Below are 17,946 nucleotides of genomic sequence, written 5' to 3' on the forward strand. Positions count from 1 at the left end.
CTGCTAATATAATTAACTAATCATTCAAATTAATTTCTAGAGAAAGTATTTAGTACAATGTCAGATGGTATCTTATGCCTACCATTGAATTTAAATATGCATTTTTGTCAACTTTTTAAGAGTAGATTGAAGTCACCATGAACTAGAATTGTAAGAGTGGGGTACCTATTCGAAACAATGGTCATGTTTTCTTTGAACAACTCAGCAGCTATATCATCTGAATCCTGGGATCAGTAAAAGAAACCAATTATTAGTTTATTCTGGTTGTCAAGTGTAACCTCTACTCATACTAACTCCTGGGAACTATCTGCTTCAATTCCTTTACAACGTAAACTACTTTTAAAAGTAAAAATCATAGAACCACCAACTGTATTTAATTCAAAATTTCTGAACACTAGGCCCCGTGTAAAAATTTTGTTTGAGCTTGAGCCAGCTTTTAGTATATGTAAAACTTCGAGTCTTAATGCTTTCTATTAGTGTTTGGCACTTTGGTTTTTTCCCTTTATAATTACAATGCCAATTGTTGCTAGTCTACCTTAATCCAATGTTTACTTTGCACCTTTTGAGACTGAAGCCCTTTCTGTACTTTCTCAAAATCCTTTAACCTAAAAAACCACTCAGTACATTCCACATAGTTCCTTCTTCCTGCTTGTAATGGACCCCTGACCTATTAAGCAGAAACCAACACCTCACTGCTCTGTGATGTAAGTTGAGGAATCTGCAACCTACATGATCAGAGAACCATCTAAGCCTCTGATTCAGATCCTCGACTTGGCTCTGTACTAAAGGTTCACAATCAGTTCTGCTGATGATGCTGCAGATGATGAGCTCTACCTTCATCTCATAAGCAAGACTGACAGTCCTTACCATCTCAGACAGCGGCAGCCATCCAAAACGAGAAAGAATCTCTTCTGATCCAAAACAACATGAAGAATTAGTAGCCATATGAGTCAGAAACTGGAGTTCCCTGCATCCTGTGCTTTTCATGGCATCTAGAAGCAGCCATTCCAAATCTGGAATGACTCCCCCTGGTATGCACTTAGAGTTCACACTGGTTTTCGTCACCTCCTCAGCAATCAGATCCCTAAGGGATCCTATTCCGTACCTAACAATGCGGCAGCCAACTACCAGTGATCTCCCTCTGTGAATGCCCATATCTTGCAGGGTGAGAGGCTTCCTCTGAATCAGAAGAAGTGACTGCATCCAGTTCAAAATCTTCATGAGCCTTAACTGGTATACTCAATAAACCACTTCCTATGGTTTTTAAATATGCTATAGGACACCCACTGTTAAAAATGAAATGAAGGAAAAATTTTATTTTAATTACACAGGAAAACGAATTTAAAAAAAAAAACTCTTTTTTTACTTTGATAGCTGATATTTATAGATTTTCATGAGCTGAATCCAAACCTAGCTTTAGTTTTTTTTGTATCACCCGTAGTTTTCAAACAATATGCTTTTTTATTATATAGTATAATAATCCTATGCTATACAGTAAATGGGGAAATTAATGAAATGCTTTGTTACAGTTTGTATTTACAGTAAGCTACTTAAAACAATGATATGTGTCAAGAGAGGCTGCACTTGTAAGCTGGAATTGGTTTGTATTGTCTTTTTCTTTTGTCTTTCAAGCTTCTTGTGTAGCTTTTTCTACAATGAGTCACTTGCTGAACTTCTTGGTGAAGTGACCAACAGTAGTCCCCTGTGGATCTATGCAAAAGACTAAGTACAGCAACATATGCACTGTGCATTGCTTCTTCTTATAGAAATATGGAAACCATGAAGTCAGCATATTATGGTTACTTTCATGCAATTATGGCATTTGGAATTATATTTTGGGGAAATCAGCCACTGGCTAAAAAAGCACTGTGTGTACAAAAAAGAGCTGTAAGGATCATGTGTGGAGTCCATCTTAGAGCCACATGCAGGAATCTTTTTAAGAAGTTTGAAATACTTACATCCACTGCACAATATATATTCTCGTTGATGTGCTTCATAATGAAAGAAAAATTCATCTTTAAACTGAATAGTGCATATCACAGTCACAATACTAGAAGAAAACATGAAATCCACTATGAACAGCCAAATCTAAGTATGGTGCAGAAAGGAGTCCATTTCAGTGGCTGTAAGATTTCAACGCCCTCCCTTAAGAATTAAGTGTTTGGTAGATGATGATATCTTGTTTAAAAAAACCTTAAGGCAATTCCTATTGCAAGGATCATTTTGTGCAATAGAAGAGTTCCTGAACTACAGTGTTTAACATTTATTGTGTTGTAAATTGCAAATGTATGCCCAAATTTGTATTTGTAATAGCGTATATTTTTATTGTAAACATATTATTTTGCAATATTTATTTCTCTGTAACACTTATTATTTTGTAATCTTTATCTATCTCTAAAATGTATTTTTTGTAGTGGGACCTAAGTTACTGTTTACTGTTTTTTGTTTTGTAATCTCTATCTATCTCTAAAATGTATTTTTTGTAGTGGGACCTAAGTTACTGTTTTTGTTTTTATAAAGATTCCTTCCTTACTAGGCTAATTACTGTTTAGCTCTACAGGGCCTTTATATTGAAATGTTTCCCCACACCACCTAGTATTGTCTTTCTATGTATGTGAGTAACTGTATGTTCACTGTTGTGGGTAAATACATACAGGGCGGTATGTGAAACTGATAGCGATTACACGCTTCCGCTGTTGTAGAAATCTGCTCCAGATTTCTGCAGATACCGTGTTGAGCTGAAAGTGGTAACCAAAGTACGGAGAAATATTCTTCGGGACTCTGTTGCATAGCAATCAGATTGCTTTCAGTTCTGAGAAATGTCCAGTTACTATTGTGGATTTGAATGATCCATGAAGTGACTTCTTTTCTGAAGAAGACATTGAACTATTTCACTAGAACTGAACGCTCCCATCGGAACTGTTCTTAGCTGGTTTTTATTAGTAAATCACAATAGCAGTATATCGCTGGGTGTATAATAAACCGTACCTTCTTGAAATGAACAATAATTTATTGTTCTATTAACTGATTTCCTTCCATATCCACTTATATTTTACAATGTGAATCAAAAACTCGCAATGGCGTCGATTTTTTACATCACAAGAATGGCTCTCCTCCCCTAAAATTACTCTTAACAAGAACAAAAAAACTCTATATCCTAAGAATAATTATGTGAGCGCTGACCGCCACACAGTAATAAACAATATCTTTGTCTCTCTCTCACACTGTCACAGCAAGTTACGCTGCATGATACATCATATTTTGTTTTATGTATTACCATAAATTCTGGCCCAAAGCTTGTAAAATTGACACATTCCATATCCTGAGATAGTGTCACAACATGGATCATCGTAACAAGAGATAAATAAATAAATAAATAAATTGATGGTCCAGCAGCCTTGGTAGCATTTTTCTGTCACTAGTTTTTAATTAATCAATAAACAGCCTCCAGTCTTCCTTTTTGTATTCTATTCCAAACTCATTCATCAGACCGGAAATGTCTGATACATACAGTACACTAAATCACCTTCTTGATGCAAAAACTTGGAAAATTAGTGCTCTCTCTTTCTATACATGTATAATAAGCTGGTTCTCACTGCCAATAAGTTCTTTGCTTTTAATCTAGAGCCAAGCAATTCTGCTTCTTCTTTTGTTAAGCCCAGATCACTAACCAAATTCTTAGGCTTGGACTGAGTAAACAATTTGGGCACTAGACTTTCTGTATTAAATGGAATTCATCATCATCTGGTTCATCTAAATAACATTGTACATCAGAAAATACTTCTACTGGAATAGCATTTAAATCATCTGGTTGTTCAGAAACCAGCAAATCTACACCATGCTCTACTGGTCAGATGGTGGACAGAAGGTTAGCTTCTTGTTTTTCGAATTATGACCAGTAATATCAACACTGCAAAAGTAGCAATCATCAGAATGATTTCTATCTCCATCCATATAATAGGAACAGCAAATCTAAAGTCTCTTTTCTCCTTTTTGGACTATTTTCTCAGATCTTCAACACACACATAACATACTATATGTGGCACCCAAGATTTATCTTGATCAGCAAGTTTAGATCCGAAGTATGAAAAATAACCCTTTTTCAGAAAGTCTGTAATGTTTCTTTGGTGTTTTTTTCATCACAAATTCACCACAAATGTAACAAAAATTGTCAGCAGAATTTTTACAACCACAATTAGACATTGTGCTGAGGACATGTACAGGAAATGGGAAAGTAAGGTTAGGTTGACAGTAAACAAAACACCATCTGTTAACACAAAATTAGAATCGACCTTTTTTGCCAGCAAATGTTTTTCAGCAGTGCTACCAACGTCATCTACATTCATTACACCTAATTTTAAAAAATGCTGTTAAATTCCTTGAAAATCGCTTAATTTAATAAATTTAATTGTAAAAAGTATGATATTCTGATTTCCCATGCTAAAAAACATAATAACAAGGTATTTTCAGCAAAAATGTTTATCCATCGTTGGCCTGTATTATTGGTTGATTCAGCACTTTCCAGTGTTTTCTAAATCTTCTAATAAAGTTTTGTGAAGTATAACACAAACTGTTTTGACAGTGTAAAAAGTCTGTGCAGAAGAAAACAATTTTTTTGTCTAAAAAGCAAAGTCATCCTCTAATATATGGGCTTTCTGACATACATTGCTGTGTTCATCATAAAAGGCCTCTGACTAGATAAAAAATTTTGGTAATGATATCATAACTTTTGCATAACAAAATGACAAAAGTGCAACACAGGATTGAAACTTTCAGTATGAGGAAACATAAAATGAAAATCACACAGCATCCTTTAATAAATCTCCTCCTGTTACTAACCTATACAAATGACATTGCAATGTCTTTAAAATATGATTTGACTTTAAAAGACTGTTAAAAGTTTTTAATGTTTGCTGATCACATAAGAAAATGAAAGGCAGAAATGCAACTTCATACAGCTCAGATGATAGCCTACTTGAACTGGTGTACAACTGATTAATATCAAGCAGTTCACGTTTTATTATGACAAAAATAGATAAGTTTATACATACTTTTCGTTTCATGGATTCATTATGAAGAGACAGTCAAGGTTGTGGAACAAGTCATAAAACAGGAATATATAAATATTTAAAAAGACAGCTATGATATGTTCCTCCCGCATAATTTAAATAATGCAAAAAAAGAATTAATAAAATCACTAACACTTTCAATGATCAGTTCAGTTACCCAGGGGACCTTACCTGGCATTTTAAAAATTACTGAGATATGATAAGTTTATAAAGCAGGAGCAGCCACTTTCATAAGTGATTATAGACCAATTTCATTGATTTCATTGCTTGGCAAATTACATGATCATGTCATTGTTGACTTCTTGACCAAATGGAATCTTTATTCTGTAAATACAACATATTAAAAAACATACACCATGAAATCTCAGAAGAGTGATCCACCATGACAGCACAGCACCTTTTTCCATGAACTGCTAAACATACTAGATATGTGAAAGGCCTTTGATTCTGTGAATCTTATAGTATATTTATTGAAATTATGAACTTACTTTTTTATCTCCATGAAAGAAGACCATTTGCTAAATTATGTTATAAGAATGAAGGTAAGAACCTTCAGCACACAAATCTCTCAACTGTGGAAAACCCCAGAAAAGTATACTTGGATCATTTTTGCTTCTATGTGTGAATGATATGATACAGCTGCAGGATTCAAAGCTAATGAACTACATTGACGATATGCTATATATTAGCTGGGGCCACAGTGAGCAGCTAATATTTCAAAACAATAAGGAGAGTTTTCAACAAATCACAGATTATCTCAGCATAAAGAACTATGCTAAATAAGAACGATACTATTGTGATAAATGTGATCTCCCCCTTCGTCCTGTTTCCAGCTATTGTCAACAATAAGCAAAGTCTTTTCTGAAGATGTGAGAGGAGTAACATTACAAAAAATGTTTTACTTTACTTATTTTTTATTGTAGATCTGGCTCCATTTCTTTTGTCTAGGGGCCTGACACTTGAATCTGAAATTTTCATATTTCAAGTCCTCGTGGTTGAATTGATTTCAATAATTTTGAAGATTGTTATTGCAGAGTTTTTGTTTTTAGGTTAGTATATTTTGCCACATTTTAGTATATCATACAGTCTTTTGAATTTAATGTTGTTGTTCTGTTGTGGTCTTCAGTCCTGAGACTGGTTTGATGCAGCTCTCCATGCTACTCTATCCCGTGCAAGCTTCTTCATCTCCCAGTACCTACTGCAACCTACATCCTCCTGAATCTGCTTAGTGTATTCATCTCTTGGTCTCCCTCTATGATTTTTACCCTCCCCTCTGCCCTCCAATACTAAATTGGTGATCCCTTGATGCCTCAGAACATGTCCTACCAACCGATCCATTCTACTAGACAAGTTGTGCCACAAACTTCACTTCTCCTCAATCCAATTCAATACCTCCTCATTAGTTATGTGACCTACCCATATATCCTTCAGCATTCTTCTGTAGCACCACATTTTGAAAGCTTCTATTCTGTTCTTGTCCAAACTACACTCCTGGAAATGGAAAAAAGAACACATTGACACCGGTGTGTCAGACCCACCATACTAGCTCCGGACACTGCGAGAGGGCTGTACAAGCAATGATCACACGCACGGCACAGCGGACACACCAGGAACCGTGGTGTTGGCCGTCGAATGGCGCTAGCTGCGCAGCATTTGTGCACCGCTGCCGTCAGTGTCAGCCAGTTTGCCGTGGCATATGGAGCTCCATCGCAGTCTTTAACACTGGTAGCATGCCGCGACAGCGTGGACGTGAACCGTATGTGCAGTTGACAGACTTTGAGCGAGGGCGTATAGTGGGCATGCGGGAGGCCGGGTGGACGTACCGCTGAATTGCTCAACACGTGGGGCGTGAGGTCTCCACAGTACATCGATGTTGTCACCAGTGGTCGGCGGAAGGTGCACGTGCCCGTCGACCTGGGACCGGACCGCAGCATCGCACGGATGCACGCCAAGACCATAGAATCCTACGCAGTGCCGTAGGGGACCACACCGCCACTTCCCAGCAAATTAGGGACACTGTTGCTCCTGGGGTATCGGCAAGGACCATTCGCAACTGTCTCCAAGAAGGTGGGCAACAGTCCCGCACACCGTTAGGCCGTCTTCCGCTCATGCCCCAACATCGTGCAGCCCGCCTCCAGTGGTGTCGTGACAGGCGTGAATGGAGGGACGAATGGAGACGTGTCGTCTTCAGCGATGAGAGTCGCTTCTGCCTTGGTGCCAATGATGGTCGTATGCGTGTTTGGCGCCGTGCAGGTGAGCGCCACAATCAGGACTGCATACGACCAAGGCACACAGGGCCAACACCTGGCATCATGGTGTGGGGAGCGATCTCCTACACTGGCCGTACACCACTGGTGATCGTCGAGGGGACACTGAATAGTGCACGGTACATCCAAACCGTAATCGAACCCATCGTTCTACCATTCCTAGACTGGCAAGGGAACTTGCTGTTCCAACAGGACAATGCACGTCCGCATGTATCCCGTGCCACCCAACGTGCTCTAGAAGGTGTAAGTCAACTACCCTGGCCAGCAAGATCTCCGGATCTGTCCCCCATTGAGCATGTTTGGGACTGGATGAAACGTCGTCTCACGCGGTCTGCACATCCAGCACGAACGCTGGTCCAACTGAGGCGCCAGGTGGAAATGGCATGGCAAGCCGTTCCACAGGACTACATCCAGCATCTCTACGATCGTCTCCATGGGAGAATAGCAGCCTGCATTGCTGCGAAAGGTGGATATACACTATACTAGTGCCGACATTGTGCATGCTCTGTTGCCTGTGTCTATGTGCCTGTGGTTCTGTCAGTGTGATCATGTGATGTATCTGACCCCAGGAATGTATCAATAAAGTTTCCCCTTCCTGGGACAATGAATTCACGGTGTTCTTATTTCAATTTCCAGGAGTGTATTTATTGTCCACGTTTCACTTCCATACATGGCTACACTCCATACAAATACTTTCAGAAATGACTTCCTGACACTTAAATCTATACTCGATGTTAACAAATTTCTATTCTTCAGAAACGCTTTCATTGCCATTGCCAGGCTACATTTTATATCCTCTCTACTTCAACAATCATCAGTTATTTTGCTCCCCAAATAACAAAACTCCTTTACTACTTTAAGTGTCTCATATCCTAATCTAATTCCCTCAGCATCACCCGACTTACTTCGACTACATTCCATTATCGTTGTTTTGCTTTTGTTGATGTTCATCTTACATCCTCCTTTCAAGACACTGTCCATTCCGTTCAACTGCTTTTCCAAGTCCTTTGCTGTATCTGACAGAATTACAATGTCATCGGCGAACCTCAAAGCTTTTATTTCTTCTCCATGGATTTTAATACCAACTTCGAATTTTTCTTTTGTTTCCTTTACTTCTTGCTCAATATACAGATTGAATAACATCAGGGATAGGCTACAACCCTGTCTCACTCCCTTCCCAACCACTGCTTCCCTTTCGTGCTCCTCGACTCTTATAACTGCCATCTGGTTTCTTTACAAATTGTAACTAGCCTTTCGATTCCTGTATTTTACCCCTGCCACCTTTAGAATTTGAAAGAGAGTTTTTCAGTCAACATTGTCAAAAGCCTTCTCTAAGTCTACAAATGCTAGAAACTTAGTATTGCTTTCCTTAATCCAGCTTCTAAGACAAGTCGCAGGGTCAGTATTGCCTCACATGTTCCAATATTTCTATGGAATCCAAACTGATCTTCCCTTAGGTTGGCTTCTACCAGTTTTTCCATTCATCTGTAAAAATTCATGTTAGTATTTTGCAGCCGTGACTTATTAAACTGCTAGTCCGGTAATTTTCACATCAGTCAACACCTGCTTTCTTTGGGACTGGAATTATTATGTTCTTCTTGAAGTCTGAGGGTATTTCGCCTGTCTCATGCATCTTGCTCAGGTCTTTCAGTGCTCTGTCAAACTCTTCACGCAATATCATATCTCCCATTTCATCTTCATCTACATCCTCTTCCATTTCCATAATATTGTCCTCAAGTACATCAACCTTGTACAGACCCTCAATATACTCCTTCCACCTTTCTGCTTTCCCTACTTTGCTTAGAACTGGGTTTCCATCAAAGCTCTTGATATTCATGCAAGTGGTTCTCATTTTCCAAAGGTCTCTTTAATTTTCCTGTAGGCAGTATCTATCTTATCCATAGTGAAATAAGCCTCTACATCCTTACATTTGTCCTCTAGCCATCCCTGCTTAGCCATTTTGCACTTCCTGTCGATATCATTTTTTGAGATTTTTGTATTCCTTTTTGCCTGCTTCATTTACTGCATTTTTTTATTTTCTCCTTTCATCAATTAAATTCAATATTTCTTCTGTTACCCAAGGATTTCAATTAGCCCTCGTCTGCTGCCTTCACTACTTCATCCCTCAAAGCTACCCATTCATCTTCTACTGTATTTCTTTCCCCCATTCCTGACAACTGTTCCCTTATGCTCTCCCTGAAACTCTGTGCAACCTCTGGTTTAGCCAGTTTATCCGGGTCCCTTCTCCTTAAATTCGCTCCTTTTTGCATTTTCTTCAGTTTTAATCTACAGTTCATAACCAATAGATTGTGGTCAGAGTCCACATCTGCCCCTGGAAATGTCTTACAATTTAAAACCTGGTTCCTAAATCTCTGTCTTACCATTATATAATCTATCAGAAACCTGTCAGTATCTCCAGGCTTCTTAAATGTATACAACCTCCTTTTATGATTCTTGCCCCGCGGGTTTAGCTGAGCTGTGTAAGGCGCTGTAGTCATGGACTGTGAGGCTGGTCCCAGCGGAGGTTTGAGTCCTCTCTCAGGCATGAGTCTGTGTGTTTGTCCTTAGGATAATTTAGGTTTGGTAGTGTATAAGCTTAGGGACTGATGACCTTAGCAGTTAAGTCCCATAAAATTTCACACACATTTGAACATTTGAACATGATTCTTGAACCAAGTGTTAACTATGATTAAGTTGTTCTCTGTACAAAATTCTACCAGGCGGCATCCTCTTTCATTTCTTACCCCCAATCCATATTCACCTACTACATTTCCTCCTCCCCCTTTTCCTACTACCGAATTCCAGTCACCCATGACTATTAAATTTTCGTCTCCTTTCACTATCTGAATAATTTCTTTTATTTCATCATACATTCCTCCAATTTCTTTGTCATCTGCAGAGCTAGTTGGCCTATAAACTTGTACTACTGTAGTAGGCATGGGTTTCATGTCTATCTTGTCCACAATAATGCATTCACTATGCTGTTTGTAGTAGCTTACCCGCACTCATATTTTTTTTATTCATTATTAAACATACTCCGGCATAACCCTTATTTGATTTTGTATTTATAACCTGTATTCAACTGACCAAAAGTCTTGTTCCTCCTGCCACCAAACGTCACTAATTCCCACTATATCTAACTTTAACCTATCCATTTCCCTTTTTAAATTTTCTAACCTACCTGCCCGATTAAGGGATCTAACATTCCACACTCCGAACCATAGAATGCCAGTTTTTCTTTCTCCTGATAATGACGTCCTCTTGAGTAGCCCCCACCCAGAGATCTGAATGGAGAACTATTTTACCTCTGGAATATTTTACCCAAGAAGATGCAATCATCATGTAACCATACAGTAAAACTGCATGCCGTTGGGAAAAATTACGGGTGTAGTTTACCGTTGCTTTCAGCCGTTCACTGTCCCAACACAGCAAGGCCGCTTTGGTTAGTGTTACAAGGCCAGATCAGTCAATCATCCAGGCTGTTGCCCATGTAACTACTGAAAAGGCTGCTGCCCCTCTTCAGGAACCACACGTTTGTCTGGCCTCTCAACAGATACTCCTCGGTTGTGGTTGCACCTACGGTACGGCTATCTGTATCATTGAGGCATGCAAGCCTCCCCACCAACAGCAAGGTCCATGGTTTAATAAGGACAGGTAATTTGTTGTGAAGCTTTATTCTTGTTTGCCATGGTCCGTTTTGCTTAAACTGTGCATGAATGTTCTGTATGATTTTTATCTTGGAAGATGAAATGTTTAGTACAGTTGGTAGACACATACAAAACGAAAAGTGATGATACTATCATATCTTTTGAAACTACTAGGTGCTTATAAAGTGAATAGATTGAGAAGTGCTTAAAAGGGACTTTAAATTTTCATCAAGATAAAATGTACTGTGAAGCCGCGTTTAGTATCCCCAGTTCTTTGAACAATCTTCTGCAGTATTTTCTTGAGTTCACATCTGAAATAAGTTATGCAAGCTTTTTCAGACAGAAAACTTCAGCTTGACTTGACCCAGAGCCCAAGGTTAGAGGGACAGTGGTATTTCTTTCATTTTTGTAAGTGTCTGTAAGCAGTAGCAAACATTTTACCTTCTCAAGGTGAATACAGGGCAACATTTTTGTCTCTCGATTGAATAGTTTTTTGTATGAATTTTCTTTTAATAGAAGTATCAGTTGGTTAGTTGTAAATATGATAGCCTGTACTTTGTTCTAATTATGACAACTGATCATGTTAATTAGCCGAAGAAACTTATGACATCATAATATTAGAATTAGTTGAGCTCAGCAAATCATAAGATACCACCAACATTGACACACTGATAACAAAAATGTGACTCCTAAATTTTTTAGATTGTGTACTGAATTGGTCTCTAAGGTTCCTGAGAAACAGAAAACAGTGCAGTGTCTGTGTGTGTGAAAAATCATCCCAGAAGCATGTTACCTCAGGAGAGCTATAGAGCCGAGATTGCAGTGTATTATTTTTCTACCATATGTTGATGTCAACTCATTAATTCTAATCTTCTGTAGATACTATTCCTATCATAATGATCTCCAGCTTTACTTAGTGGCCAGATGTGAATACTATCACTGTCCATAAGAGTGATGACCTGCCTTCACTATTCAAATGGTCACAAAACTGGGACATAAACTAAATTTCTGAAAATTCAAAACAGTTTTAGTATTTCATGAACAGTTAATTTATCTTCAATTTTATGAATTCTGGCATCTATAGTTCCTTACAGTAACACCAGTAGCACAACAGTAACAGTGATGTAACAGTGTTAACATGGATTATCATCTAATTTTGATGGAAAGCACTATTGCCACGTGTAAGAGGAATTCTGCTTGTCAATATGCCCTAAAAATGTCCCATGCGATGAGGACAGAAAATTTTTCAGATACTCATTTTATTCGTTCATTTATTTTTGTACTGGTACATCTGATTTGATGTTAGGTAGGACTTCACAGCCCTATCCTTATTAGGATAAATTATTGGTTCACTTTTCAGTGTACAATTTATCTTATCAGTACTCTGTACACTAACCATTCTTATTCTTAATGGGCTGTCTGAATTACAATGAATGAATGAACCATGAAGCTAGAATTATTTTGGAAACATGGATTTTATATCAGTGAACACTCCACTGCAAAATGAAAATTTCATTCTGGAAACATTGATTTGTATCATAGTAGTAGTAGTAGTAGGATGTGCTCATTTGACATAAAATATAAAGAATCAGTTAATGACTGAGTCTTGTCTGTAGCAATATGTCTATGATGATATAATGAACCACTAAACTGTTTACATAACTTGAATACTTCGACCTATTTTTGTTACTAGTATTTGTTACATATTTTAATAATTAGTTTTCTATGTTTTTAGACTTTGAGACAAATCCTATGGCATAACTGCAGGCAGTCAGCCTGAAGAAAGTTAAATATTTTACATACTCTTTAATTAAATTTCTTTGACAAGAAGCACAACAAGTTTTCTAAACTAAAAAATGTTTTGAATAATTCTTCATTTATTTCAGTTTTGGCAACTGTTGAGTCTGAAAATCGTTATCTTGTAAAAGTACCACATGGAGAAGTTCTTTACTATGCTGCTGAAGCTTCAGGAACATTACAACGCATGTTCTGTGGTTCATCAAGAGGCTTCTACATGAAATTATTTGATCAGACTCGCCAGCAAGCAATTTTATTAAAAAGGAAATTGGCATGTGCAAACTGCTGTTGTGGGTGTTACCTGCAGGTACATAATTATAACGTTTCAAATTCTATTATCTTTATTTCTGTTTCAATTAGTTTCCAATTGTGACTTATGACTAAGGGAAAAATTAAATTTGTTCAGATGTTTAGTAATCTGTACACTTAACACAATGACAAATCACATCACAAAAAAGATGTATTGTTACAAAAATGAATGAAAATGTAAATTGATCACTTAAGAATTGATAGCAAGAGCAAACTGGAGGGAAGCAGTGACTAATAAAAAGTAATATAAGGTAAGAGACCCATAGAGAATCAAAATCAATTAATGAACAAGGTACTATTTAATGGCATTTGTGGTTAATAAGAATGGATTTGGAATGAAGTATGAAATTTGCAACCATAATACTAGGAGTAAAAATAGTCAATGAAAATTACATATGCATGTCTAGGGTTGAAATAGTTTTTCTATAACCTGGTGCAAATATTTTGACAGATTGTCACCAGACATCAGGGAACTAGAAATATTAATATATTCAAAACTAAATCATAGACACACTTCATTAGCCACTACTTCTATAATATAGCAGCATATTTGGATTTACAGATGTAGTATTTACCTGACTCTTAGAAGAGGTTTCTTCCCAAATCCACCATTCATTAAATTCAGAGTTGGCTTATATTTTCAGATGAAATTATTTTTCTGAGGTTGTTTGTAAGGGTCATCTTAGATTTACAGATGAAGCTTTGTCTATTGAGGTCATTTTCAGATTTATTTTTAAGAATTCAGAAGGGCTGGCCTGGTGAAATGCTAGTTTCATTCGAACAGGCCCAAGATTCTCTGATATACCAAAGTGCTGGATAAATTATTGACATTACTTGAACTATCACATGCCATTCAACTTGTGCTGTGCTAATGCAAGGGATAAGCCAGAAACTATGAACTAGCTGCTACAGCTATTTATTGCTCTGCTTAATATTTGACTATTTTATGAAACACAGGAGGAAATTGTGCTAAATTCTATCATCTTATAAACTCATTTTGTATCTAGGCATGTGTGCAATAGAAGTTCTCATAAAAGTACGGATAATGTGCACAAACATTAATACCAGTTTTTAAGTATAATTAACGTTCAAATGCAGAAGTGTTATCCTTCCAAAAACATTACTTGATTCTGAATCCAGCTGATATTTTATTTTATTATGAGAGACTGTTATGATTTACTAAGTGGGTTGCAAATTAGAAATTTAGTTGCTGTTCACATATTATAATTTTATAAAAGTTGTATTTTCAGCATACTGCTGTGATTTTGCGCTTGAACTGTTTGCCCCTACACTTTCTACCACATTTATGAAATGGTGATTAAACACATTTGCTACCTGTGAATCATTATTTATAGCCCTTCCATTCAGTTCAATAGTGATGTCTTGTTCTGTGGCTGATAGTCTTGTCTCTTGTTGCCCTCCATTCCATATAGCCTTAAGTCTGTTGTCAGAAGTACTGTTTTCTGACATTTTGTGGATGTTCCTTGATTTTCAATAACATTACTTAGTAATGTAAGTGTTTTTTTGTTTTTTCAGTGTGCAACTACTATAGGATCCCTACTTGTTCTTGTCACAAGATACATTTCCCTTTCCCTTTTACAATATACTTTAATCCTTCTACTTTTTTTACATGGCTGTTTAGTATCTTTCTGATTAGCTTAAGCAGAAAGCTATTTTCAAATAATGATATGGATGGAGTGGACTAGATTAAATTTTATCTTAGCATTTGGTTCATTATAAATTAAATCCCTTGTCATCTCCTGTAGACTATTCTCAAAATCATTTGTCCTGGAGCCATTAATTACTCTAAGTGATTTCCACTGAGGAGTATTCATACTGTAAGTCACTAAGTTATTTATCCTAACTAACTGTGCATTGTGATCAGAAATTAATCCATCATATATGTATTAGTTGCTGTAGTTACATAAAACCTACAGTCTAGAAGCTATTGCAGTCCATGATTCACATTTGCTCAACCATAGCACTAATAAATGTTGTAGGGGGAACACTGGTACCACCTTAGTTGGGAACTAGATGAGTGTGAGGAGGGGAGCAGTGAGTGGGCAGCAGATAACATAATAATGCAAACCTTTAGAATCTATAATGTGTAGTTTGGCATTTTAGGAATACCTACCACATTTAAACTGCAGTTTGTCTAAATCAATTTGTACTCAGAATAGAATTGACATTAAAACTGGATAGATGCTAAAAATAGTATTCATTTCTGCAGGACATAGGGGCTAGTTGTGCACTTACGTGTTTTTCACTGCAGTGTTGTTGACACTCAACATTTATGATGGGAATGATGAGGGTGTGTCAACTGATGATTTTATTGAGCTATTCTCACGTCATTATTGAAGCAAAATCTGATAAACAGCTGTGTTCTCAGGTTCCACAGTAACTGCAACCCAAAAATTTGAAAATATTTGGAAGAAACAGACAAATAACAGACAATTTGTAATAATGATGGTATAAATTTCACAACTGTTTCTTTGGGTGATGATAATTAATAAAATTATGATACCGCAGATGGCAGGATTAGTTAGCAAGACATGTAGGAAAGAAAATGATCTGCAAATCAATGTAAACTATTTTTCTTCATTTATTTTATTTTTACTTATATTATCAAAATATAGACAATCAATAAATGGGATAAATTTAAAATAGGTATAAGTTAATCTTCTAGGCAGATACTTTATGTCAATACAAGTTTTTAATCAGGTGAATATGGTAAATACCACATAACAACACAGTTTATTAATTTCAACAAGCTACTATATAAATGTGTGTGTGTATTTATTTCTTGTTTATTCATTCATTCAAAAGATCTTTCCAGATTCTGGAACACAGAACAAACACAAAACAAAACAGTAAAATAATACAGAAAAATGCACTATTATTCTAGTGGACAGTAAATTTTAGCTTTATCCATGAAAGAGCTTGCATTCCTCGCAGGAGCTTCACTGCCTTGTTTCAAGGCTCTTGTATCTCAAATTTTGTAAAAATTCTGCTACTGAATAGAAGCAGTGATCTAATAAGAATGCTGTTAAGGTTTTACAAAACAGTGTGAATGATGATACAACTTTCACCTTATGCGGAAGACTATGGTAAATTTGTATACCACTGTTTATTGTGGAAGTTTTGTAGGATGATGTCTTTACTGACTGGATATAAAGCTTTTCCTTCTGTCTTGTATCTTATTCATGGATATTAAAATTTTCATTTATGTCTTTAAGTTTTATCTAATGTACTTACAGAATTCTAGTATGTACATATAGGGAAGTGGGAGGACTGACAACTTTTGAAAGAGGGATTTGCAAGAATCTGTTTATTGAGAATGTTGCCTTTCTTTTCTGGATTAGGAAAGTTAGTTAACTAGGTGGTGTATTACCCCAGAATGTAATTCCATACAGTAGGATGCTATGGAATTCAGTTAAGTAGGCAATTTGGACAGAGCTAAAACTTGGTTTAATAGAGAATAACCATAGACTATAGTGTATTTTATTTAGTGTTCCATTTATTTTGTTTATATGTGTATGCCATTTGAAGTTATTTTGTAGCCATATGCCAAAATCTTTGTTTCCAGAGAAGATGACATTTTGTCTGGAGTTTATTGTCACACTGGTGTTGCATGCATCACCTATTAAGCAGAAATTGAGACATTTTTTATTTTATTTTTTTTTTTATTTTTTTTTTTTTTTATTTTTTTTTTTGGTGTTTATCAGTAGTTTATTCCCTTCAAATCATCTATTTACTTGTGCTGTAGATTTATTCACAGTTGCTTGTAGCTGACTTGGGGTGTTTCCTTTAATAAGGATACTTGCACAATCTGCAAAAAGAATTTGTTTGTGACTCAGAGTTTAGATATATATTGTTTATGTAGAAGAGAAGGAGGATTGGCACAAGAATGGATCCCTGAGGGACTCCTTTGTTTAGAATTTCTGCATCTGTGAAACATATCCTATTATTTTCTTTTAGTTCATGTTTTATTTTTATTTTCTTATTCCTGTATGTCAAGTACGATGTGAACCATTTTAATGCAATACCTGTAATGTCCTATCATGGAGCTTGTCCAAAAGTATGTTGAGGTCCAGTGTGTAAAAGGCTTTATTGATGTCTAAAAATGCAAGTGGCACTTAGTTTTTTTTATCCATTGTTTGCAGGACATTGTATATAAAATCATAGAAGGCACTAGGTGTTGATTTATTTTTCCTAAATCCATGCGGAGCATTAGTGAATTTGTTTTTCTCTAGAAATTTCATTACCCCATTATACATTAGTTTTTCTATGATTTTACTAAAGCCTGGTAATAAGGCAATTGGTGTGTAGTTTTCTGCATTTGATTTCTCTCCTTTCTTATGAATAGGGTACAATTTAGCAAGTTTGAAACAGTCTAGAAATGTACCAGTCAGAAAAGATGAATTGATAATATCTGCAAGAGGAAATGAAATGTTTGTAATAGATTGCTTTATGATGCAGTCAGAAATACCATAAGTCTGATGACATTTTCTTAAGAGTTGATGCAACATGGATGATTTCATCTGGAGCTCCTCCACCAATGTAGATTGAAGAGGAACATGACTGCACTTTGTTTTTCAGTTTCTTTATAGTATCTGTTTTGTCACTGACTATTAAATTATTTATAATATCTGCATAGTAACACCTGGAAAGATCTGTGATGTGTTGAGGATCAGTTACATTGTTGTTCTCATGATTCAGAGTGTGAGTTTGCATTTTAGGGGACACTTTATTTGCTTCCTTCTTTATTACTTTCCATACACACTTGCTATGATCTATCAGATAAAAATAGAAGTAGAGTAAAGTTAAAGGAAGAGCAGTCTTCTTTGAAGTAGTTTT

General features: G+C 36.4%; 1 protein-coding gene across 1 annotated transcript in view; it reads left to right on the top strand.

Annotated features, from left to right (window-relative positions):
* LOC126113546 (phospholipid scramblase 2-like) overlaps nucleotides 1-17,946 on the top strand; it is a 142,596-nt gene that overhangs the window by 42,138 nt on the left and 82,512 nt on the right. The window contains exon 8 of the mRNA XM_049915019.1: nucleotides 12,870-13,087. Coding sequence (XP_049770976.1) covers nucleotides 12,870-13,087 — 218 coding nt within the window. The remainder of the gene's footprint in view (nucleotides 1-12,869; nucleotides 13,088-17,946) is intronic.

This window comes from Schistocerca cancellata, chromosome 1, assembly GCF_023864275.1.
Source record: "Schistocerca cancellata isolate TAMUIC-IGC-003103 chromosome 1, iqSchCanc2.1, whole genome shotgun sequence".
Lineage (NCBI taxonomy): Eukaryota > Metazoa > Arthropoda > Insecta > Orthoptera > Acrididae > Schistocerca > Schistocerca cancellata.